Source organism: Phaseolus vulgaris, chromosome 9 (assembly GCF_051622355.1).
Source record: "Phaseolus vulgaris cultivar YP4 chromosome 9, ASM5162235v1, whole genome shotgun sequence".
NCBI lineage: Eukaryota > Viridiplantae > Streptophyta > Magnoliopsida > Fabales > Fabaceae > Phaseolus > Phaseolus vulgaris.
In genome coordinates this window covers 6,456,118-6,480,000 of record NC_143506.1, presented here as the reverse complement: position 1 = coordinate 6,480,000, position 23,883 = coordinate 6,456,118, and the positions used below count along the sequence as shown (strand labels likewise).

At 37.8% G+C, this 23,883-nt stretch overlaps 2 protein-coding genes across 3 annotated transcripts; one reads left to right on the top strand and one right to left on the bottom strand.

Moving 5' to 3' along the window:
• Positions 1-15,107: 15,107 nt before the first annotated feature.
• LOC137823186 (lysine histidine transporter-like 8) lies at positions 15,108-19,612 on the top strand. Of its 2 annotated transcripts, none has more exons than XM_068628348.2 (5): positions 15,108-15,513; positions 15,687-15,820; positions 18,328-18,746; positions 18,847-18,978; positions 19,067-19,612. In XM_068628348.2, exons 1-5 carry the CDS (start codon positions 15,164-15,166, stop codon positions 19,553-19,555), a joined length of 1,524 nt encoding a protein of 507 aa, XP_068484449.1. In that variant the 5' UTR covers positions 15,108-15,163; the 3' UTR covers positions 19,556-19,612. The 2 variants fall into 2 exon arrangements, with proteins under 2 accessions (XP_068484449.1, XP_090150933.1); XM_090294807.1 differs by having other exon boundaries at positions 15,111-15,513; positions 15,687-15,787.
• Positions 19,613-19,832: 220 nt separating this feature from the next.
• Positions 19,833-22,793, bottom strand: LOC137823187 (uncharacterized). The gene is made up of 2 exons (XM_068628349.1): positions 22,500-22,793; positions 19,833-20,668 (listed from the first exon to the last, which is right to left on the bottom strand). Exons 1-2 carry the CDS (start codon positions 22,613-22,615, stop codon positions 20,461-20,463), a joined length of 324 nt encoding a protein of 107 aa, XP_068484450.1. The 5' UTR covers positions 22,616-22,793; the 3' UTR covers positions 19,833-20,460.
• Positions 22,794-23,883: the final 1,090 nt, after the last annotated feature.

The window sequence follows — 23,883 nt, the reverse complement described above, 5'->3', positions numbered from 1 at the left end:
CTGACGTGTCCTCGGACCTCAGTGAGTCAAGCATAAGAGCTGGGCCACGAGAGGTGGATCCCAGACAACACACCAGTTACCAGTTAGGGAGAAGCCTAGATCACGAGGGGTCCATGCATGTGGTGTGGATGACGCATTCAGGCGTAACACAAGGAAAGAGCCACTGGAAGAGATACGACTCGTGAGGGTCACGTTCCAGGGGTAAATTGCATGCATGGCACGTGAACAGCGAGGGCACTCCCAAGACAGATGGCCCCAGAGATTAGGTGCACAAGTTGGTACCCAGGTGGTCATCCCGGCAGAGGTTGCACTCTAGTAAGGGAGACTTACGCGCTAGATTGCCCTAAGAGTGGGTGATAGCGGCGCAAGGGCACACCCTCAGTAACCCTAATTACGGTTAGTGGAAACAGCGGAAACCCTAGAGTATATAAAGGGTAGTATTAAACCTAATAAGGTATGAAAAGTTGTATGCAAAGTTTTACGCTAATACACACACAGAGATTAGAGAGAGCTTTTTACAGTTAAGTTTCAGTGTTTCCTAGCCCTATACTGACTTGAGCGTCAGAGTGCAAACGACCTTTAGAGCGCCCTTTGTCTTTGCATTTTCAGGTGTTTGATCGAAGAAAGGCACGAACGAAGATAATTGGGCGTGTGATTGTCGTAGACGCGCGAAGGTAATCGAGTCAACCGGCAGGAACAATTATAATTGTCCATAGAGTGCGGAAAATGATAAAGTAACACATTCAAATAGAAAATACAACATAATATATTCCATAATAACAAATAACATGAAATTACGTAAGTTTAGAATATAGGTACTCAAAAAGTTCATAACTAAAAAACAGTAAACAGAATAAAAAAATTCCACAAAGTGGACATTACAATAAAAATTATAGAATTATATTGGTCTCTTGACCAGCAATTACATCTTATAGGTCCTATGTGGGATTAATATATCTTGTAGTACTTCCTGCAATGTAATTTTATAGTGTCAAATGTCAACATGCATGCCTCAACAGTTATTTTCTAAATCAAAAAATAATTGAATACATGATTAAATATTAATAATATAATCAGAAACAACATTGCCGAATATTAAGACAAAATAAGCCATTAACAAAAATATAAGTCAAAAACATTGAATGAATTAATTTTGTAAACAACATGTACATTAAAATAATTTGAACTAATTTCAATTATCCAAAATTCTATCTAATATAAAGTTCACATGAAAATTATAGGAGTAGATTTGATTCTTGACCATCTTAACCACCAACTTCGTGTTGTAGGTCAATCTACAAAAATATCTTACACTACTTACTGCAATTAAAAAAAGAAATAATGTAAAAAATTTAAATAATTATATTATATGAAGTCCACTTAATGTAAAATAGATAAATAAAAAAATGTGTGTTTTTAACAAAAACATGATTTCGGTAAATGGCATATTAAATTATGCGTCCACCTTTTTTTAATAAATTCAAACCAAATATAATTGCAAAAGATAACACGTGAATATTATGAAAAATTTTAACTACAATAAAATAGAATTGATAAAAAAAAGTGAATACAACAGAGTAAACATGGATGCCTCACTAGATCTGTGTTAAACTGCCAAACAATTGAATACATCACTGAATAATTAATAATGAACAATATAATCACAATCAACATTCTAAATTATTAAGTCAAAATAAATAACAAATGAGGAAAAATCAAGAAATAGTTTTTATGAGTTTAATGTACTGGAGATTGTTATAGCGTTAAGCATATCTAATTATGCCAACACATTATAAATATATCAAATAATGAATGAAAAATTCAACACATTATGTATGCATATTGCAAGTAATGCAGTGACCAAATACAATGAATAATTACCTAATTAAACATAATAACAATAATAATAAACATAAAAATTAAGACTAATTAACTATTCTGGTTTCTAACAAAGTGAAACCACAAAAAACAAGTAATACTTCTGAAATAAACCACTAAAAATAAATATTTGTCATCGTTTCAAAGTACTGGAAACGATTAGCCTAAAAAGATAACAAATAAAATTATTTGTGTTAGCTAACATAATGACTTGTCACTAGTAGGAAAATCTTGATATGAGAAGAAAGGTTCCTGCTATCACATTCAAAGATAATTTTGTCGCCTTCTTGGAAAGAATGAAGACGACAAAAATTCTTCCAGCCACTACCGAGTTTAATGGTTTTGGCAGGAAACCTTCCTTTTAAAACCTTGCATTCAACCTCCTTCAGTAGTCCATGTAGCGTAACCTTTCTGAATCTCCCTTTGCGAAGATATTCCACAAATGGAGCAGGAATATCCTTCAAGAACATCCAAATAATAAGTCAACAAAAGAAATAGAATATAAGGCACGACATTTTAAAAAAAAAAAAAAAGGAATGCTAAACTCACTAAATAATTGGCATGGATGTGTAACAGAAACAACTTTATGGAAAAATGGTCAAAGGGACCAATGGTCAACGGTTCCCTCCCTTTAACTTCCTCCAAATAACGATTTACACCATTTTCAAAGACCTCTCCCATATAAACAATTATATCGAACGGGTGTTGGGGCCTAGAGAACGATTGCTTTGCTCCTCCCTTCGGTCGGTCGTAACCACTCTCAGCTTCCTGCTTCGTCTTCCTCCTCTCGTTCGTCTAGTCTCACAGGCTAGAATGGTACCTGAAGAAGGCACTCTGACGATCAAATCAGTCAGGTTATCAAGTCAGTCAGGGTGTCGGCACTCGGTTGTCAGAGTACTGTAGATAATGACATACCTGATTCTTGGAATCTGTGCTATTTATATTACCTTAATGGGCCTTCGTTCGTGGGCCATATTAGGAGGTTGATTCCTATTTAGGTTTGCGCTAAACAGCTCTTAATTATGGATTAACCCTACTGACTTGGTCAACCCATGGCTCGTCGTCATAGGTCGGTCGGCCACGTGTTGTCACGTGACCTTCTTATCGTGGTCAAGTGGTCAGATGGTTCGAGTTTTTGACCGTCTCACTGATTTGTCCGGTCGTGCCAGTACACTTGCCCCCCAGGCTCGAGGGCTGATGCAGCCAAAGAGTCTGAGAATTGAGTGTCGTCCGGTGGTGTAATGATGGGTGATGTGACTGAAAGCGGCACCTGAACGAGTGATGTGACGCGTATTTATTAGGGGGGTTTTAGGCGCCAAATGACATGGACCGTTAGATCAAGCAGATCCAACGGTTGTGAAATTTGTGGCGTTTGGGCTTCTGAGACATCCTCGAGCTATAAATAGGGACTGTCAACGGTAGCTTTTCACGCTTTCTTATTCACATTGTGCTCTGAGTCTCGAACGACTATCATCTATTTTTTTTGTTGTTCTCGTCCTCCTAAAGGTTAGTGTTGTCTTCCCACTCTCGTCCTACATCTTCCTCTTCGGTCGCTCCCTCTCCTCTTCCCGAGCCCCCTTCGTCCTCGTCTTCTTCGTCCACTTCCACTTCTAACGAAATCCTTTCAGTCGGGGCAATTCAAACTATTGCCCCCGAGATGGAGGAAATGAGGGGTGATGACCCGAGCAGCGTGTTTGAATGGTCAAGCTCATATGAGCAGTCGCGTTCTCATGAAGCCCCTAGCTGAGTTGATCCCAAAGTGTTTGGGATCACATTCGTCTGTCATACGGATGCCTCTGTTTCGAATTTTTTGAATAAAGTCCCTGATTTGAAGGCTTCTGCCAAGGGATCTCTATTATCATTCGGTCCTTGTTCGTTGACCGATCGTGTGTACAGGGAACAGTCTTCTACCGAACCTCCTTTCTTGTTCATGTACACTTGTCTTTTTTCTGACTTCCACGTGCCACTTCCTTTTGACACGTTCACGGTGGGCGTCCTTCAGGAGTTCAACATTGCGCCAAGTCAGTTGCACCCAAACACGTGGACATCCATGCAGGATTTTCGCGTGGTATGCCCAACGTTTGGTATGCGTCATGTTGCGTCTTGTTTTTTGCACTTCTATACTTCTCACCCGTCCGACCCCGTTTGTTGTCATTTGTTGGTCAGCCGGGCGGGCAGCATTTTGTTCAAAGCCTTCACAGCTTCCTACAAGAACATTAAAGAGAGGTTCTTTAAAGTGTTTGTGGAGCCCGCGGGTATGCTGCATTTCTTCGATGCAGTCAGCCAGCCCAGGTTTCCTTTGTTTTGGACCAGGAAACCTACAAAGATAAAGTATTGGCCTCGTCTGGTCAACCCGAGTGCTGGAGAGCGGGAGATTTTCGCTCTCTTTGATAGCCTCCCTAGAAAATTCCCTGCTCGACCACTGATGTCCTTATACACCGAGTCCGGTCGAGAAGCAACCTTCGAGGGTATGTTAACACCTTAGACCTTTGTTCGTCTCTTTGAATTTTGACTAACGCTTTGTTTCTTGTTACAACAATCGTAAAAAGAGAAGTCCCCCAAGCGGTCGGGATCTTGAAAGCGGGGCCATCCCAAAAGAATCCAAAGAAGAGGGCACGAGAAGGTGGCAACACCGCGCGAACAAATCACTCTCCCAGCGAGATGCCCGTTCCCCCTCCGAGTCGAGCCCCTATCAACCTCGACTCCCCGCCGACTGATGAATTCAACCGACTAATCCCAACTACGGTCGCGATGCCAATGGTGATCCTCCAGGAGTCACCCCTATTGGTGTTGGGGGGTGAGTTGTGATTTGTTGGGGGTAAGTTTTAATCTGCCCCCCCAACACTGAAGAATTGATCTGGGCGGTCCCTGAAGACGACCTGCTCGAAGGCAACATAGAGATGATATGTCGAGGTTTGATTCTGACCCGCCAAGGGGCAGCGGCGCGCGATCGGTATATGGAGGAAATCTCCCGCTTGGAGCACGAGATCCTCGAGGCGTCGGGCAGCTTGAAGCAAGTTGTTGACGCGAACACAACTTATAAGAAGAAGTTATGCGCTCAAGCTGCCGAGCAGGAGCTCGATGCGGCTCGAATAGCCGAGCAAGAACGGCTGGAGACCGACAGAGCAGTTGAGAATGCCCCGCTGAATAAGGCCTTGGAGGAGGTCAGTCGTAGAGAGGCCTCTTTGGAGGAAGAGGTCGCCTCTCTGAAGCAGGGAAAGGAGGCGGTGGAGGCCTAGCTGGAAAAGACCATGGACGACACCAAGGCTTTGATCAGCCAAAGCTTCGACTTGGTCGTCTAGCAAGATGGGGTACTGTATGGTGGCCCTCCTCCTTCTGGTCGATTTGACCAAGAGATAGAGGTCTATGGCGGTCGCCTCGTTCCTGCGAACGAGGTCCAGACGCTGCAGACCGCCACCGAGCCTAAACCGAGTGAGGATGCTGAAGACCGTAGTTTAGGTTTTTAGCTTTTGTTGTCTTTGCTTGTTTTGTTCCCTTGAGGTCGGGGTGTGGCCTCCTCCTTTGCTTAATATGAATATGATCAGGCGGTTCTTTTGAAAATTTGTACAAGTTATTGCTTTTGGTCGATCTGTGTGGTGTGAGTTAAAAGGACTAATTTAATTAATCCAACTTATGTAAGTTAACCATCTAGGTCGTCGCTTTAGTGAAAAATATCAATTTAAAGAGCCCAATGATGAATACTCTTGTAACTCAACAATGTCTTGAATATCCTTCCTAAGACCACTCACAAACCTGGCAATCATAGCTTCCTCACTTTCCTCTAATTCAATTTTAAGCACAAGCGTTTCTAGCTCTTTATAATATTCATCCACATTTAGCGTGCCTTGTTGAAACCGTTGGAGTCTCAACATGAGGTCTTTCCTAAAATGTGGGGGCACAAATCTAGCGCGCATTTGATCCTTTAAAGAGTTCCAAGAGTCCACGGGAGGACCCTTGTGATAGATAATGTCCTTTACAATTCCATGCCACCATTTCATGGCATAATCACTAAACTCTAGGGTGGCTAGCTTAAGCTTATGCTCATCTTGGATCTCATGGATCTCAAATATTTGTTCACACTTAGCCTCCCAATCTAAATATACATTAGGATCACTAGAGCCATTAAAACAAGGAAGCTTGACCGAAGGTAGCCTAGCCTTTGCATCTTGGTAGTAACCATTGCCGTAGTGATGTCTTTCTCCTTGATGATGAGGTCTTTGTCCATGAAATTGTGGTGGATTCCTCCTTCTCCTATGCTCTTCTTCACGGCCAAAATCATTTGAAGAGGCTCTTGAAGATGGTCTATGAGAATGATGCCCATCATGGATAGAAGGAGATGGTCTAGCTTGTTGGACCTCCATCTTTTGCATTTTCTCTTCCAAGCGTCTAATAGTTCTTTGTGCTTCATGTAATTCACCAAAAACTAGTACCAAATCCCAAACTCATTTGGATGTTCCACATATTGTCAAATTGAACCAAAAAGAAATGGAGGAAAGGCAAAAACACTAATTAACAATACAAAACAGCAAGGTACCGAATCAAAATGCTGGAATTGAAGAAGAAAAGATGAAGAACAGCCAAGAACACAAATGAACCATAGCTACACAATAACAAGCTGAAATTGCCGAACCAAAACAACTAGGAAACAAGCTAAGACAAGGAAATTAACAAGAGAAGAAAGGAAGGAGAAGAGAATGCTCATGAAGATGGAAGAAAGGTTGGATGATCACGCCACTAGAAGTATGGATGCTCCTAGATGAGTGTGCAAGCCGCCACTTGAGGAAACCATGATCCTTCAAGATAAGACTAGAGAAGAAGGCTCAAAAGCTCTCCAAATGCTCACTCCAATTTTGAGTATAGTTTCTTTAGATAAATTCCAATCTGAAATTTACAAAGAGAGCACCTCTATTTATAGCCTAAGGTGCTGAAATGTAAGCTACACAAATTCAAAAAACTCCCTCCTAAAAAGCTTCTAGAATTTGCGCCTAAAACAAAGCATGAGGAAGGTGTGATCCCTTCTCTCACTTTGGCACCTCCTTATTTACTCCTACACCTATCTACTAACACACCCCCCCTAAGACTCTTAACTAAAGACTAAAAGATGCTTTAACAATAGAGGTTTCTAATGTTTCCCTCTAAGCACCTTCAACAATATTCTTTATTATTTAATACTTGGCCTTGCCCTTCATAGGATGGACTTGGGTTTGGGCTTGGGCTTTGGGCTTGGGCCTCTCTTTATTTTATGTCTTCTTTTAATTTTGAGAAGACTAGAAGGAAGAACTTCAAGTGTGATGGTGAATTGCCTCTTCCTTCATTAATAAAAACCTCCTTTACTTGACTCTCATCACTCGGCTTCTATCCACTTTGTGAAGTAGTCCACCGCGATCAATAAGTGTTTCGTCTGACCTTTGCCAGGTGAGAAAAGGTCGATAATGTCCATTCCCCATATGGAAAACGGCTAGGGCGATGTCATGCTATGGAGTTCCTCCAGTTTTGAGTGATGCAGTGGACCAAACTCTTGGCACTTCAAGCATTTCTCCACGTATTCTGCACAATCTCTTTGGACGGTCGACCAATAGTACCATGTCCGGATAACTTTGGCCACCATTGTTCGTGCTCCAGAGTGGTTATTGCACACTTTGTCGTGAATCTCTTGTAGCACGTATTGTGCTTGTCCTTTGGTGAGGCATTTTAGGAGTGGCATTGAATAGCCTCTCCGATACCAAAATTATCAAAAACACGTCAAATGAAAAATACACTGAAAAACAAAATGATAAAAATGAGATGAAGAAACGGTATAAAAGATTACCTCGTCCATGGAGATTAAAAAGAAGAAAATCGAACAAAAATGAAAAATGGCTCTATACAACACTGTATGTATAGTGAACAACAATCGTCATTGCCATTTCAAATTCCAAAAGTACACGCCATTTCTACAAATGTCAAAAGTTACAAAGCAATCCTATTCCACTCTTTGAAAAATTCAAAGCTTGAAGCAAATCTTGGAGAAAACTTATTTGAAAGATTTTAATCTGATACCCTTACTACCAAGAGCGTAAAACTGATTATTTAAACTCCAAAAGGAAGTTAAAAACATTTAATGCAAGAGCCAAATTAGTTTTGAATCAATTAAAACAGATTTGTCAAACTTAACAAATTTTGTTAAGGATTTTCAAAAAACAATTGGTTGAAATGTCAAAATAACCGATTGAATTGGTTTGACAGCAAGGTCAACCAATTTCAAGCTTTTTCAAAACCTTTTTCAAAACACTAAGGGTAAAACAACCGATTGAAACGAAAACAACAGGTTGTTTTTTCACTTCTTTGGAAAACACTCTTTTTCAAAGGAATTTGATTTAAACCAACTTTGGATCCTAACTAATAGTGGATTACAAATTCAAACTACCCAGAACTCACACACACAAGCAGTAGCAAAGTCTTCAACCAATCTTCATGGATTTGGAGACATCAAAGTCTATCTTCAACATAATGGTGTTTTTAGGAAAAAAAATGCTTTCCAATACGACATATATGCAGTTGCTGAAATGGTGAAAAGGAGTAAAGAAAAAAAAGGAGAGAAAGAGGGCGAAAGATTGAGATGAATGGTTGCGATTAGGGTTTGAGAGAGAAGAGAGTGATCGAGAAAGAGAAGGGGGAAGCAGAAAGAGAGAGAGAAATGTGAGTTTTAAAAAGCGTTATGTGGCATGTTTTGGTTGGTCCATGTGTGATGTGTTGATTGGTGGAAGTTTTGCTACTTTTGGTTTTAAATGATTTTGAATTTTTTTTGCGAAAATTTGAGATGCTGACAAGTGGAGAAACTTACCTTGAGAATTCCCTCTATTTGTATTATAATAGATGTTTGTGTGTGTGTGTGCATGCGTGCGTGTGTTTGTGTGTGTGTGTGTGGGTGTGCGTGTGTGTGGGGGTGAGTTGTGTGTGTGTACATGTGTGTGTGGGTGGGTGGGGGTGTGTGTGTTTGTGGATGGGTGCGTGCGTGGTGTGTGCGTGTGTGAGTGTGTGTGTGTGCGCGCGCATGTGTGTTTGTGTGTGTGTGTGTGTGTGCATGTGTGTGTTTGTGTACGTGTGTGTGTGTGCGCGTGTGTGTGGGTGGGGGTATGTGTGTGGATGTGTGTGTGTGTGGGTGGGGGTGTATGTGTGGGTGGGTGGGTAGGGGTGTGTGTGGATGTGGGGGTGTGTGTGTATGTGTGTGGGTGTGTGTGCATGTATGGGTGTTTGTGTGTGTGTGTGTGTGTGGTGGGGGGGGGGGGGGGGGGGGGGGGGTGAGCGTGTGTGTGTGGATGTGTGCGTGTATGGGTGTGTGCATGTGTGTATGTGTGTGTGTGCGTGTGGGTAGGTTTGTGTGGGTGGATGTGTGTCGTGTGGGTGTGGGTGTGGGTGGGTGGGTGCATGTGTGCTTGTGTCTGTACGTGTGTGTGTGTGTGTGTGCGCGTGTGTGTGGGGGTATGTAGGTGTGGGTGGGTGGGTGTGCATGTGTGCTTGTGTCTGTACGTGTGTGTGCATGTGTGGGTGGGTGGGTAGGTGTGGGTGGGTGGGTGTGAGCATGAGTGGGTGTGTGCGTGTGTGTGTCGTGTGTGGGTGTGTGTGCTTGTGTCTAATACATGTGTGTGTGTGTGGGTGGGTGTGTGTGTGGGTGGTGTGCCTGTGCGGATGGGGGTGTATGTGTGGGTGTGTGTGGGTGGGGGTGTGTGCGTGCTTGTCGGTGTGAGTGTGCGCGTGTATAAGTGGATGTGTGTTGGGAGGGGGGAGGGGGGTAGGTGTGTGTGTAGGTGTGTACGTGTGGGTGGGTGTGGGTGTGTGCGTGTGAGTGGATGTGTGCGTGTGTGGGTGTGTGTGTGTGTGGGTAGGTGTGTGGGTGGATGTGTACGTGTGTGTGTGCGTGTGTGGGTGGATGTGTACGTGTGTGTGTGCGTGTGCGGGTGTGTGTCGGTGTGTGTGTGGGTGTGTGTGAGTGTGTGTGTCTTTGTGTGTGCGTGTGTGTCGGTGGGGTGTGTGCGTGTGTGCATGTGTGAGTGTGTGTGTGCGCGCGTGTGTGTAAGTGCATGTGTGTGAGTGTGAGTGTGTGTGTGTTTGCTTTGTTTCTGTGTGTATGTGTGGGTGGGTGGGTGGGTGGGGGTGTGTGTGCGTGTGTACGTGTGTGGGTGTGTGTGTATGGGTGGGTGTGCTTGTGTGCGTGCATGTCTGGGTGGGGGCGTATGTGTGGGTGTGTGGGGGTGGGGGTGTGTGTGTGTGTGTTGGTGTGTGCGTGTGTGTGTTGGTGTGTGTGTGGTGTGAGTGGATGTGTGAGTGTGTCCGTGTGCGTGCGTGTATGTGTGTGTGCGTGTGTGTATGTGTATGCGTGTGTATGTGTGTGCATGTATGTTTGTGCGTGTATGTGCGCGTGTGTTTCTGTACGTGTGTGTGTGGTTGTGTGGGGGGGGGGGGTATAAATGGTTTCTAAATTGGTATTTAAATTATCTATCAAGGTTTAGTTACTAATATAAATTGGTATTTAAATTATCTATCAAGGTTTAGTTACTAATACTCTATATTTTAAATTAGTCTTTTTTAAATATTAATAGAGACTAATTTAAAATATAAAGTAGTAAGTAATTAAAACTTTGGTAGCTAATGGTTAGATAATAATTTACTTTAAATACTAATAAAATTTTAATTTATAAAATGGTCTCTAATTTAGTCAAATTATAAAATGATCTCTAATTATTTTAGTCTTTAAAATTAGTTTTTATCTATGCCTAACATGAAATTTTTTATTTAAAAAAATAGTTTCTATCTAGTTTTTTTCTTGTAGTAAGAGGTTTATGCATGCTTTTGAAAATAAAAATTCGAAACAATAAAAATATGGATTGTTATAAAAAAGAAAGAAGAAGAATCAAATTAATACTTTAACGTCTAAAAGCAGTCAAAGTAGAAAGATTTAACAAAAATTTCTATCCAAATATTTTAATTTACAATTGGATAAAAGAGATGTTCAATTATATAATTGAGACAATTTCGATATAATTTGATTTTGACAAGAACCATCTTAGTTGTCTACAATTATACTAAGTCGAGATAAAACTAACTAAGTAATCACATTGTCACATGATTAATATTAATGTTAATCTTACTTATAAAGTCTTGAAACTGCAATTTGCACTTTTTTATAAGAAACATGTCATGAAAAGTATAAATAAATGAATATCATAAGAGATTATACTTTTTCTTCATTCTTAAATGTAAAATATCTCTTAAAATATTACACTGGCTTAAACATTATATTTATAAATATTCGTCCTCATTTATACTGAGATCAAGCGCGAATAGAGAGGAAATCAAATATAGTTAAAACCAATATTAATATTAAGAATCTTAATTTCATGAAATCAATTAAGAGGTGTAAGTGGTTCTATGAGGTTATATTAGACTTTCTAAACCGCAAATGTTATCATTTATTATGAAGTTAATCTCTTAAATTATGTTAACGCTATTACTTCAAACTTACAATTTTTTGAATTTAGATTAAACTAGTGACAAATTAAATGTTTGCGATTTGTTTGAAATCTATCCCCTTTCAACTTTGAAGCACTAAAGTGAGACTTTTAAAGAAATAAAATAAGTATGTGTGCGCATCCAGCTTACAAATTTTGTTTTTTCACACAACTTCCTTATGGTATATATGTGAGTGGTTGTGACTAGATTGACAGATTTGGGTCTTAAAAAAGAACAGTCACTCCAGTCCAAGGAGTGGGTTGGTTGGTGAAGGAAATAGAAACACCATGCACAACAACCATCCTCACATAATTGGAATCAAATAAAATAAAATAAAAACATCTAATGTAGAAAACAAAAAACAAAAATTAACACAAAATGTAAGCATTCCAAGTATTATGAGTATTACTAAGTTAACATATAATACTTAATATAATATAATAAAAAATAAAAATAATAAAAATAATTTAATAACTAAAAAATAAAAACATCAATTTACAATTATGATTTGACTAATATAATTTTAAAATTGATTAATTTTAATAAAAAATTATCTTTTTCATTTATAGTTTGTTTAAAGTTTGATCCACGATTATTAATATATTAACATAGATAAAAAGTATAGATAATCTTATTTTTTTTAGTTAATTTTCATTTTAATGATGTTTTAATTGTCCCTCCTCTATGTATATCTATTAAACATCTCGTAATTTCTTAGAATTTATCTTGTTGGAGTTACTATCTGTAGGGATATCGTATGCGGAAGCGTGATAATTTCAACCAAAGATTATGAGAAATTAAAGTAACAAGTAAAGTGAGAATGATACCAGAATTCCCTTTGAATAGAGGTAAAAAACCACCGGCGAGAGAGCCAAAACTTCCATTATAATGGTACTGTGAGTACAATGAATTCCTCTCAGGCTAATGATAAATAGCCCCAAAACAAATTCTCTTTGTATGGGTTAAACACTTACACCCAAGAGCAGAAATAGAGAGTATAGGAAAAAGAGAGAGGAAGTAGTGTATGTTGTTGTTTGTTGTATGTTACATTGCTTGAAGGAAGTCACTATATATAGTGGTTCTAGGAGACAACCATAATAAAAACAATTAATGGTAAGTAACCTCCCTTTGATTACAATTGATTGTGGCAATTAACCTCCCATTGATTGCAATTGATTGTGGCAATTAACCTCCCAATTATGACAAGAAAACGGAAAGGTGAGTCATAACCCACACTATCATTATATTAATATTATTTTTTATGTTTATTGTTATTTTTAGTCTTACGGTTAAATAAGTTACTTTTTAAAGTTGTTCTCGTGTGAGGGTTAGGGCCTAGAGAACTATTGAGAGGATTTTTTTATCTCCTTCTATCGGTTGGTCGTATTGTTCTTAAGTTCCCTTCCTTGCAAACTCCTCGCTCTTCCTTCCTAGCCTCGGCTCTTATTAGTCTTCTCGTAATCCAGACTCGAAGGGTACCTGCAGAAGGCATTCCGACGCTCAAGTCAACAAAGACGTTCGGTACTCGATTCTCAGAGCAAAGACGTTCAATACTCGGTTCTCAGAGCACTGTATATGATGACCTACCTGATTCTTGGCAGGGTATGCTGGTTAAGGCTTTATCCAGACTGAACCAAGGTTTTGCAGTATCAGCAGGGTATGCCAGTTAGGATTCCATCCGGACTGATCTGAGGTTTTACGGTGTTGGTAGGGTATGTTGGTTAAGGCTTCATCCAAACTGAACCGAGCTTTGTGCGGTGTCAGCAGGATATGCCGGTTAAGGCTTCATCCAGACCGAATCGAGCTTGTGAGGTACGACAGGGTATGTCGGTTAAGGCTTCATCCAGACCGAACCCAACACCGAAAGATGCGTGAACTTTAAATTGCAAATAGTTGGAGAGAAAACGTCTCGTTAAAACCTGTCCAGCCGAAAACCCTCCTTAGGGAAAAAACAATCGGATGAGGAAAGAGTGCACGAATTTTATTAATTAACTATAGTAAAATTTGATATGCGTGGCATTCTACGTTCTCAATACATTTTTTCCTGGCAACCACTCTAAGTGGTACGCCCCCTCCAGCTGCATCTTCTCGGATCCGAAAAGACCCTTCCCAATTGGATGAGAACTTGCCTTCATTTTTTCTTTGCGTCGCTCTTCATTCTCCAGGCGAGATCTCCCTTTTGGAAGCTCCTCAGTCGGACATTCGTGTTGTAACGTCTTGCTGCCCGAAGTTTGCATGTTGCCTCTCGAATCTTTCTCTTGTCGCGAAGCTCGTTGATCAAATCTAGGTTGACCGAGAGACTCTCTTCATTTAGGGTCAGATCAAACATCTGCCTTCGGATGGTAGGCTCGCCTACCTCGACCGAGATCATTGCTTCGGTCTCATACATTAGGTTGTACGGTGTCTCTTGTGTGGACACCTGGGGGTGCAGTAATATGCCCATAGGACTTCTAACAATTCTTCTGTCCATCGGTCTTTTGCTTGGCCAAGTTGCTTCTTCAATTTGTTTAAGATGACTTTGTTGACAGCCTCGGCTTGCTCGTTGATGTAGGGGTGTTCGGCCGAGGTTGTTATGGACTTGATACCAAGGTCATTGTAGAAAGATTGAAGCCCTCGATCGATGAACTGTCGGCCATTGTCAATCATTATTGTGTGTGGCATGCCGAACCGACACACAATACTTTGCCATACAAAGTTTTGCATGTTCTTGGCGGAGATGGATGAGAGTGGCTCGACCTCAATCCATTTGGTTAAATAGTCGACTCCGACTAGGAGGAATTTTTTTTGTCCCTTTCCTGGGGCAAAGGGATCGATGATGTCCATCCGTCAGATGGTGAACGGCCATGGGGATGTCATGTTGTGTAGCGCTTCTGGCTTCAAGTGGTGTAGGGGACCGAACTCCTAACACTTGGCGCATTTCTTTACATATTCCGTGCAGTCTTCTTGGAGGGTCACGCAGTAATAACCAGCCTTGAGGACTTTGGCAACCATCGTCCGGGCGCTCGAGTGACTGCCACATACCCCCTCGTGGATCTCCTTGAGGACATACTCGACTTGGACCTTGGTGATTCATTTCAGCAGCGTTGTCGATTAGCCCCTTGAGAGGATTCTTCTATCTCCTTCTATCAGTTGGTCGTACTGTCCTTAAGCTCCCTTCCTTACAAATTCCTCGCTCTTCCTTCCTAGCATCGGTTCTAGGTTTTCTCGTAATCCAAACTCAAAGGATACCTGCAGAAGGCACTCTGACGCTCAAATCAGCAAAGTCGTTCGATACTCGGTTCTCAAAGCACTGTATATGATGACGTACCTGATTCTTGGAATATTTGTTATTTATATTATCTTTGGTGGGCTTTCCTTATTGGATCAGGTTGAGGAGTTGGACCGCGTTTAGGGTTGCATTACCTTAATCTTAGTCACGAATTAGCTTCGCTGAACTTGATTGAGCGTAATTGGACTTAAGTTTTCGGTCGACCCTATGGACGTAGGCCTTTACCTCGGTCGACCTGGTGATGGGGACTGAGACATGACATCAGTCGTAGGACCCTCACCTGTAAAAAAACTATTAGATTAGAAGACAATTGATGATTGTGAAAACGTGAGTAACATTTTAGATTTATTTTTTGATTGACCTCTCTTCTTAATTCTATTAATTTATATAATATTTTTAAATAGCTATGCATGTTCCCAAACACTTTCCCTTTCCCTATCTTGTATATAAGTGTGGAAGCCAACATCAAATAGAAGTTGTGAGTCAAAAGAAGTGGTGTGAAGAGTAAGAGTGAGAAGAGTTGCAATAATGATGGAGGAAGTAGTGGAAATAAAGGTGAGTAGTAAACTGAGGGAGACTCAGAGGTCCGAAAGCATCTCAACTCCACCACTTGATGGGGTCCCCAAAACTCCCAAAAGCCCTTTTTCATCTCGTTTCATGAGCACTCCTTTAGCCAGCCCCATGAAGAAGGCCATTGAAAACATGCATGGTTACTTGGGAGAAGTTGGTCGCTTCACCAAGCTTGACCCACAAGATGATTGGCTCCCCATAACTCAGTCCAGAAATGGAAACGCATATTACGCTGCGTTTCATGTTCTTTCTTCAGGGATTGGATTTCAAGCACTTCTTCTTCCCTTAGCCTTCACCACTCTTGGCTGGTCAGTTTTTATGCCACTCATAATCTAAACACCAACTGTCATACAAACACATTCCTGTTTTTTTCTACTTTTTATGTTATCATTCTGCATAATATTATATCCATGTTGTGTTTAGTACTTGATGTGATGGAGTGTAACACTTTTTATTAAGGTGAATAGTGGTGTTGATGCAGGACTTGGGGAATCACATGTCTTTGTGTGGCTTTTACATGGCAACTCTACACGCTGTGGTTACTGATTCAGCTTCACGAATCAGACTCAGGGGTGCGCCATAGTAGGTACCTCAGACTTGCTATGACAGCATTCGGTAGGTTTAGTTTGTGTTTTCTTTTCTGTCTATTATATGTATTTATTACGTACAAAAGTTTTGTGTGTATCATACAAAACTTTGAAAAAATGTTTAAAATAATTAAAACAAAAACTTAGGAACGAAGGTATTACAAAGTGGGCTTTAAGTCTAACTCAATTCCATAAAATCAGCTCATGTGATAAGGTTTGCACCCACTTATAAACAATGAAATGTCCAAATCTCTAGTCGATGTGGGATCTCCACCCATAATATGTTATCCACACGAGCTGTCACTCTCGACGTGAAGGGGTGTGTTGGTCGACTAGAGATGAGAACAATTTATTGTTTATAAGTAAGTGTAAAACTTCACCTCATTAAGCCGGTTTTATGGGATTGAGTTAGACTTAAAGTTCACTTTGCAATAGAAAGCAAAATCGCACACTTAACTAATTAAATTATTGTTATTATATTTATTAAAATAATTATTATAAAATATTAACAAGGGTTTCATTCATAATAGTTTTTTATTGGAGAAATAAAAAAATATTGATTAATTCATTAACAATTAATAAATAGTTCTCAGAATGCTCGATTAATATGAATGAGCATTTTATATTTATAAAAAATTATACCGTTCCTTAATAATAACATATATCATATAAAATAAGTTTTACTATTTTTTATTTAATTATATTAAAAACTAAAATCAAACACTTAATTTATTGAGTTTAATTTCTATGCTTCGCCTATATAACTTTTTTTGCTATGTATCAACTAATTAAAGTAAAGATATATATAATTTTTAAAATAATTTATCAATAAAATATTAACACCAATCATATGAAGTTCATACGTTGTTTATTCATTGAAGTAAACATTAAAGTTGAATAATGATACAGATCGTGCTTTTTTTCTTTTGGTGTGTTGTGCACATACTTATCCACACTTTAGCATCATAAACATTTAGCAAATCCTAAGATTGATTTATTCCAACTATTTAGAAAAAAGTTACAAAATGGTGTCCAATGAGTATTATTTATCCTAAGGTGGATGGCATGTGTGTATTATTTTATTTGGAGATTTAAAGCAATATAACCCACCTAATTGACATGACATGTGTTAATGAAGAAATGTTAAAGGAAAAAAATCATTCTATGTGCATCTAAAATATTTATTCCTCAAAATTTTATTATTCTTAATAATCCCTTCCTATAAGTAAAACTATATCTTGTAAGTAATATAAGTAGTTTTTGGTAAAAGAAAATTCTTCTCTAATCTAGTATTTGGGTTTGATCTTTACATCAATTTTAAAAATTAATGCATTTTATAGAATTTAATTTTTATTTTTTATATGATAAAATATATTGTTTGTTTATTTAATCCTTTTAATTATTTTTGAAAATTATTTTAATTATTTAAAATTATAAAGTTTTAAATTTCATTATATAGAAGAAATTTTTTAAAAAAAAGTAGACTGTTGTTTTCTCTACACGTCTCTTTAGTCTACCTCAATCAACTTTCATTCTCTTCTTTCTTTTTCTTCTCTCATAATAATGTCCCCTCGTTTTTCTCTTTTCTTGTCTCTCTTTTTTTGTCCTCTGTTTATCTTATGTATATTAATATTGACTAAAAATAATATCAATATTTGTATGAAATTATTAAATTTATAACATTTTTTTGGATGGTTGAAAACTGTCTAATATTAAAATTAACTTGAATTATTAAATGTTTAAAATTAACTGATATTTATTTTCATAAATTTAACATTAAAATTTAAAATTTTCAGTGATATATTTTAAAAAATCATATAAGTAGAAACTAGATTGTTCTATCATTACTATAAATTTTAAGTTTAAGATTTTAAATTGGATTTTTCAAATACCATTTAAATTTTTTTAAAATATAACATAATAATTTAAATTCCAAACGTTTGAAATTTTAGAACTACTCGTCAACACTCGCTATAAAATAAATAAAAGATTGGCCTCATACATAATTGTTTCATTTGCCGCTTATAATTTATTGTATTTTCTAAACTAAAGAACCTTTTCCTCTATGAGTGTGAGAAGAAACATATGTTGGTAAGCTTTAGACGAAACCCTCTTTGTTGCACTTTAAGCTGCCCAAGTTGTCTATTAGTATATTTTATGGTTGACCAGCTCCCTTGAAAGCAACTTAGAAAAGTATTTTGTAGAATATTATAATAATACATGATGATTATGATATTTTTACTAATTTGTTATAATTTCATCTTTTATTATTGAAATGGATAAAATAATTGTCAAAACCGTCTTGTTACAATTTAAAATTTGATCATATTGAACCGGTGTCACGATTGAAATACGTTAAAGTCACACTTTAACACCACTTCTTAATACAACTTATTTATTTTAATAATTAAGATATAAATTACAGTAAATTGATAAAAATTACGATGTTAGTCATAGATAGATTAATTAATGTTGATAATATGTTGACAAAAAAATGTGGGAAATTGACAAGAGAAAGGGCAAACGAAACTGCAGGAGTAAAGATGGGAAAAGTATTGGCATTGTTCCCAATAATGTACTTATCGGGTGGGACGTGTGTGACGCTGATAATGATCGGTGCGAGCACAATGAAGATATTCTTTCAGATGGTACATGGAGCGCCATGCCCCCTCTCAACCATTGAGTGGTATTTGGTGTTTACATGCACAGCCATTTTGCTTGCACAGTTACCAAACCTGAATTCAATTGCAGGGGTTTCCCTCATTGGAGCCATCACTGCCGTAGGTTACTGTGCTCTCATATGTATACTATCTGTGGTCCAAGGTAGAGTTGGTGATGTATCGTATGAGCCACCAAGGGGACAATCAGACACTAGCATGGTTTTTAGGGCGTGGAATGCACTAGGCATCATTGCCTTTGCTTTCCGCGGTCACAATCTTGTGCTAGAAATTCAGGTACTATCTTTGTGCGTGCATCCTTGTACATTTTGTTTTTGTGTGGACACTTAAAAGCGTTTATTATTGCTTACTTGTGTCCCCTAATTCACTTTTGTAGGGGACCATGCCTTCGGACGCTAAGCAACCTTCACGCTTGGCCATGTGGAGAGGTGTTATGTTTGCTTACATAGTGATCGCCTTGTGTTTGTTCCCCCTTGCCATTGGAGGTTATTGGGCCTATGGAAATTTAGTGAGTGATGTTCGTAAAACGCAATAGCTTAAGTTTCTCATTATTATTCATTCACTTGCGATTGACCATTGACGCTATTTGATGCCAGATACCTACTAACGGAGGGATGTTAGGTGCTTTGCACAAATACCACGAACATGATACGTCAAAATTCGTCATCGGTTTGACAAGCTTGTTAGTTGTTATAAACAGCCTCAGTTCCTTCCAAATCTATGCAATGCCAGTGTTTGACAATCTGGAATTTAAATACACTAGCAAGAAGAACAGACCTTGCCCGCGATGGCTACGGATGGTCTTCAGGGGACTCTTTGGGTGCCTAGCATTTTTTATTGCTGTAGCGTTACCATTCTTACCGAGTTTGGCAGGTCTGATTGGAGGTGTTGCTCTACCAATAACCTTAGCTTATCCCTGTTTGATGTGGATACAGATTAAGAAACCACAGAAATGTAGCACAAACTGGTACCTGAACTGGACACTAGGAGTTATTGGGATGATTCTGACTGTACTGGTAGTCATAGGGGCCATTTGGGGCATAGTAGCACAGGGCATGGAGATCCATTTCTTCAATCCGCAGTAGAAATAAGATACTGTTATATTATTGTCAATCAAAACATTGGAAGCTTATTAGCGAGTATTTGCAAGGGGTTTCATGGACAAGCATGCAGATCACACAGTCGAGGAGGACACTCCTATCAATTCAATGATGAACTCGAAAAAATGCTTGACTTGTGGCTCTAGGGTCACAAGGCATCCTCTTCAAATTGGGCGATATCGTCAATTAAATGGGTCAATTTGATGTAAAATATCTGGAAATAAAATGCCTTTGCGGAATGATTCGGAAAAGAAAAAAAAAGTTGATATGCGAATCTACCCATAAGTATTCCATTTAAAATAACAAATTTGCCAGGTATTAAGTCAGATAAGGAAATATTTTCACATCAACTTCCAAAGTGAAGTTAACAAGGGTTACATCCTCCATACAAGGCCAAAACCACAGAAATTGTCTTCAAAAGCTAGCAACACTTCGCATCTACCATTTAATCACCTTGTGCACAATATCACAGAGCCAAACCTATCTCGCACATATGTCGTCATTATACAATAACTCATCTGATGGAATTTGAACTTTCAACGTCAAGGGGTCAAAAACTCAATAGTAACTTGCAGCAGTTGCACCATGTATACAGAAACAAACAGCAAAAAGATATGCCAAATATATAGATTGCGACAAGATCCTAGCATTACTAAGCCACACTGCCTCCAACATTGATCTAGAGATCAACCAATTGGATAAGATTGTGTTGATGTGAAAACATCAATTATATACTTTAGTCAACTTGCTATAGGTGGAATCAGATGATACACAATCCAGTGATGAATGAGATGCGGGACCAATGGAGATGGGTCAAGAACGGCCAAGACCTTAGCCAGTAAGGATGTACGAGAATGGGAATATGCCAAAGGTCAAGACTTGATGTCGTTTTACATTGACAATGGAAGAAGCATCCTTCGTTTCTTTTTCCTTGCGAGTCTTACTTGCTTTGTAATTTTCATGCATAGAAGCAATAGGACTGTGATGCAGACTAAAATAAAAGCAAGTCGGATGTGCTTGAAGTACAGAGAGACTACGGAAAATACCAAGAAGGCTAAAATAATAAGTTCCCATATTACAAAAACCACCACATCCACCCTGCATCACAAAAAAGAGGAAACAAAAGACATCATTATCACCATGTTATGTTATTAAAAAGCATTGATAAACACATAACCCACCTAAAAAGACATTGACCACAGATATCTTCTTTGTAAACTGTAATCATCTATTGACTATTATATCTTTATGAATTAAAGAGCAACTGCTGATGATATAAATGTCTCTTCACAAATATTGTTTATATGTGCTAAATATACGTAATTGTTATTAACATTAACATATATTGATTTATTAGAAATCCTTGCATCCTCATATCCATATCCTATTATTTATTGGGGCTTCCTAGACCTAAACAAATAAGAGGATATTATTTTCCCCTTCCCTTCATTATGAGTGCTTGAATTGAGACATGATAAAAGACCAAGATAGAGACTTAAAGCTAGAATAAGAATTGTGTATTTTGTATTGGACCTTGTATTTGCTTCTATGTTTTTGTAATTAGAAGCTTTATTTGGACATTATTTGCTATCAGACTAATTAGATACTCACTGAATGGACCTAATTAGCAGATGAGCCTAATAGTCTTAGGTCCATAGTACAGGCTTTTACTGATTTTTGTAATTTGTTGTTGACTCATTTGAAATTGAAACTTATAATTGCGAAAGAAATTCTCTCTAAGTTCTTGTGGAGAAAACTCTAGATTTTTATCTTTAAATTGTTAATTCAAAGTGGTAATTTTGTCTCGACTTATCAATCATTCATGATTGTGAAGTCGTCTTCGTCTTCTAATCTTTTTTCACATTTTTATGTTCATCACTCCACTTCCCCCAACATTCAAAAACCCTCTCTTCCCAGTAACTGTTGGATGAAACATTAATTTTTTATAATGATCGAAGTTACCTTTCTATGTTCAACAAAAATATACTGATTGAAAATATATCACAGAAGATTCAAAAGGCTTGGGAAAGCAATGATATAATATGCAAATACAAGTGCAATTAGGAATAAAAATGACTTAATGAAATTGAAAATATTTTAGAGAAGAAGAGATTCAGATTGAATAATCGTTACTTCTGATTAGTTGAATTAAAAAGGGTATACCTGCCATCCTAACCAATTGTTTCAAAACTTAGAATTTAATCACAGAGCCTAGACAAGTATTTCAGTATATATAGTGTCAAAATCAAATTCGATAGCATACCAAACTTCTCCTTCCCCTACACATCAAAACCCCCCAAAGTAAGTGCTATCTACGCCAATTGTTTTCCTTTTGTAACCAATGAATCTGCAAACTACTTGAAGCCACTTTTCCGCACCGCCTAATTTCAATATGATTTTTGCCCCCATAATATATATATCGTCTTTTCAGGATTAGCAAAATAATATGAATCAAAACCTCGAATTTCTGTCTGTATTCGTTAACTATGCTATATTATTGTTAAGAAAACCCATCCTACTTTAGACAACAAGATTATGAAAACACCCAAATCAAGGAATCAAACGCAAATAGTATGTATGGGCAAAAAACAAAAAGGTGGGTCTGGGAACAAATTGAATACTAATCCTACCAATTTTTTTACTGTAATAATTCTTCCCAATCAAATCATATTAACACCTAACAACAATATCCATCTCAACAACAAAAATATAACGGGAAACAAGCCAAATACTGGGGGAGAAGGGCAAAACGTTCCAGCTAAGAAATGAAAACTGAAAAAATTAGCCTAGCGATATTCATGATCTCGCAATCCCATGCGTATAATAATAACGTGAAAAATAAAATGGGGGTTTGATTAATAACAGGGCAAGGATTCTTAATTTGCAGAAAAAAATTACAGAACTGAAATAAGAATTGGGTAGGGCATACCTGGAAGTGGTAATGTTTGGAGAAGTGGAGGAGAAGAACGAGACAGAGGCCCAGTCATGCTTGGATCGAATCTGATACTCGCGCAGCTGTTCGGCCAGATTCGATCGTGTTATCATGGTAGCCTCTCTCTCTCTTTCTGGTTCTCCCTCTGTCTCTTCCTCTCTCGCTTTCTCTCTGTCTCTCTCTCCTCTTAAACCACAAACTCTGATTCTCTCTCTAAAACGAAAACGTCGACTTGCGACTTTTTCAGAGCCAGAAACGAATTCGATTGTAGTTAGAGTGAACCAATCATGCATTCCATTTGTTTTAGTTTTACGCTTTGGGCTTTTAAATTGCCCGCTAGAAGCCCAATCATTAGGCCTAGTAATTACTTTCTTTTGAGGATGTGTCTCCCTGCACCCATCATTTTCGAAAAAGACTATTTTATCCCAATAAAAATGACTTCCAGGTTATTTTCTCTGGAATATGTTTGGAACATACTTTTCTATATTTTATGAATTTTTCTGGAAATTAAAAAAATTATGTTCCAAAAAGAATATTTTGAAATAGTTTTTTCCCTTCTAAATTTCTTATTACGGAAATACACTTTACTTATGGAATCCTATTCTGAAATCACCCAAATTTATGAAGGATAATTTTGGTATTTCAAAGAATATAGGGGTGCAGGAAGAAAAATATAAACGTGCAGGAAAAAATACCCTTCTTTTTGTCCTCCATGGCACATTTTCTTTTCAATGTTTTCTATTCTCAGCCCCTGTTTACTAAGTTAATTTCAATCTTAAAAAATTGACAAAATACCCTCGATATGTTTCCTATGTTTGTGAGAATGGTAAGTGCTTGCGTTTATGAGAATATCAATGACTCTTCTTGACGGCAATTACTTCGACGAAAATGTCCTTAAAAAAAATACATATAAAAATACATTCTAGACCCCTTTTCTAGAACACAATAATTTCTTTCGGATTTACTTTTCTAAAATGTATTATTTTTAATTCTAAATTTTTTATCTGAAATAGAATTTTGATTTTTTTTTCAGATTTTTATTTTTAAAACACAATAATTTCTTCTCGATCTACTTTTCTGAAATATATTATTTTTAATTAAGGATTTTCATTTCCGAAATAAAAGGTATTTTCGGAATTTAAAAATTTCGTTAGGAAGTCTTTGCCCTTCTTGACTCATCTTTACCATTTGTAAAAAAAATAGTTTTTTTTATATTAAAAGCAAATATTCTCTTATCTATAAAGATTAAAACATTTTTTTTTATTTTTCAAAACTAAAATGTTATTAAATAGTAACCTTGGGAACGAACTTCTTAAAAAAAACTCATAAATCACCACAATATAGATGAATTTATTTACTTTTTTAAATAAAAATAACTAGT

Excerpts from the sequence above, each read along its gene's own strand:
- LOC137823187 (XM_068628349.1), bottom strand. The coding sequence starts at position 22,615 with ATGATAACACGATCGAATCTGGCCGAACAGCTGCGCGAGTATCAGATT. Across the intron at positions 20,669-22,499 it reads CCAAACATTACCACTTCCAG|GGTGGATGTGGTGGTTTTTG; the intron begins GTATGCCCTACC and ends TTTGTGATGCAG.
- LOC137823186 (XM_068628348.2), top strand. The coding sequence starts at position 15,164 with ATGATGGAGGAAGTAGTGGAAATAAAGGTGAGTAGTAAACTGAGGGAG. Across the intron at positions 15,514-15,686 it reads GCCTTCACCACTCTTGGCTG|GACTTGGGGAATCACATGTC; the intron begins GTCAGTTTTTAT and ends GTGTTGATGCAG. Across the intron at positions 18,747-18,846 it reads ATCTTGTGCTAGAAATTCAG|GGGACCATGCCTTCGGACGC; the intron begins GTACTATCTTTG and ends TCACTTTTGTAG.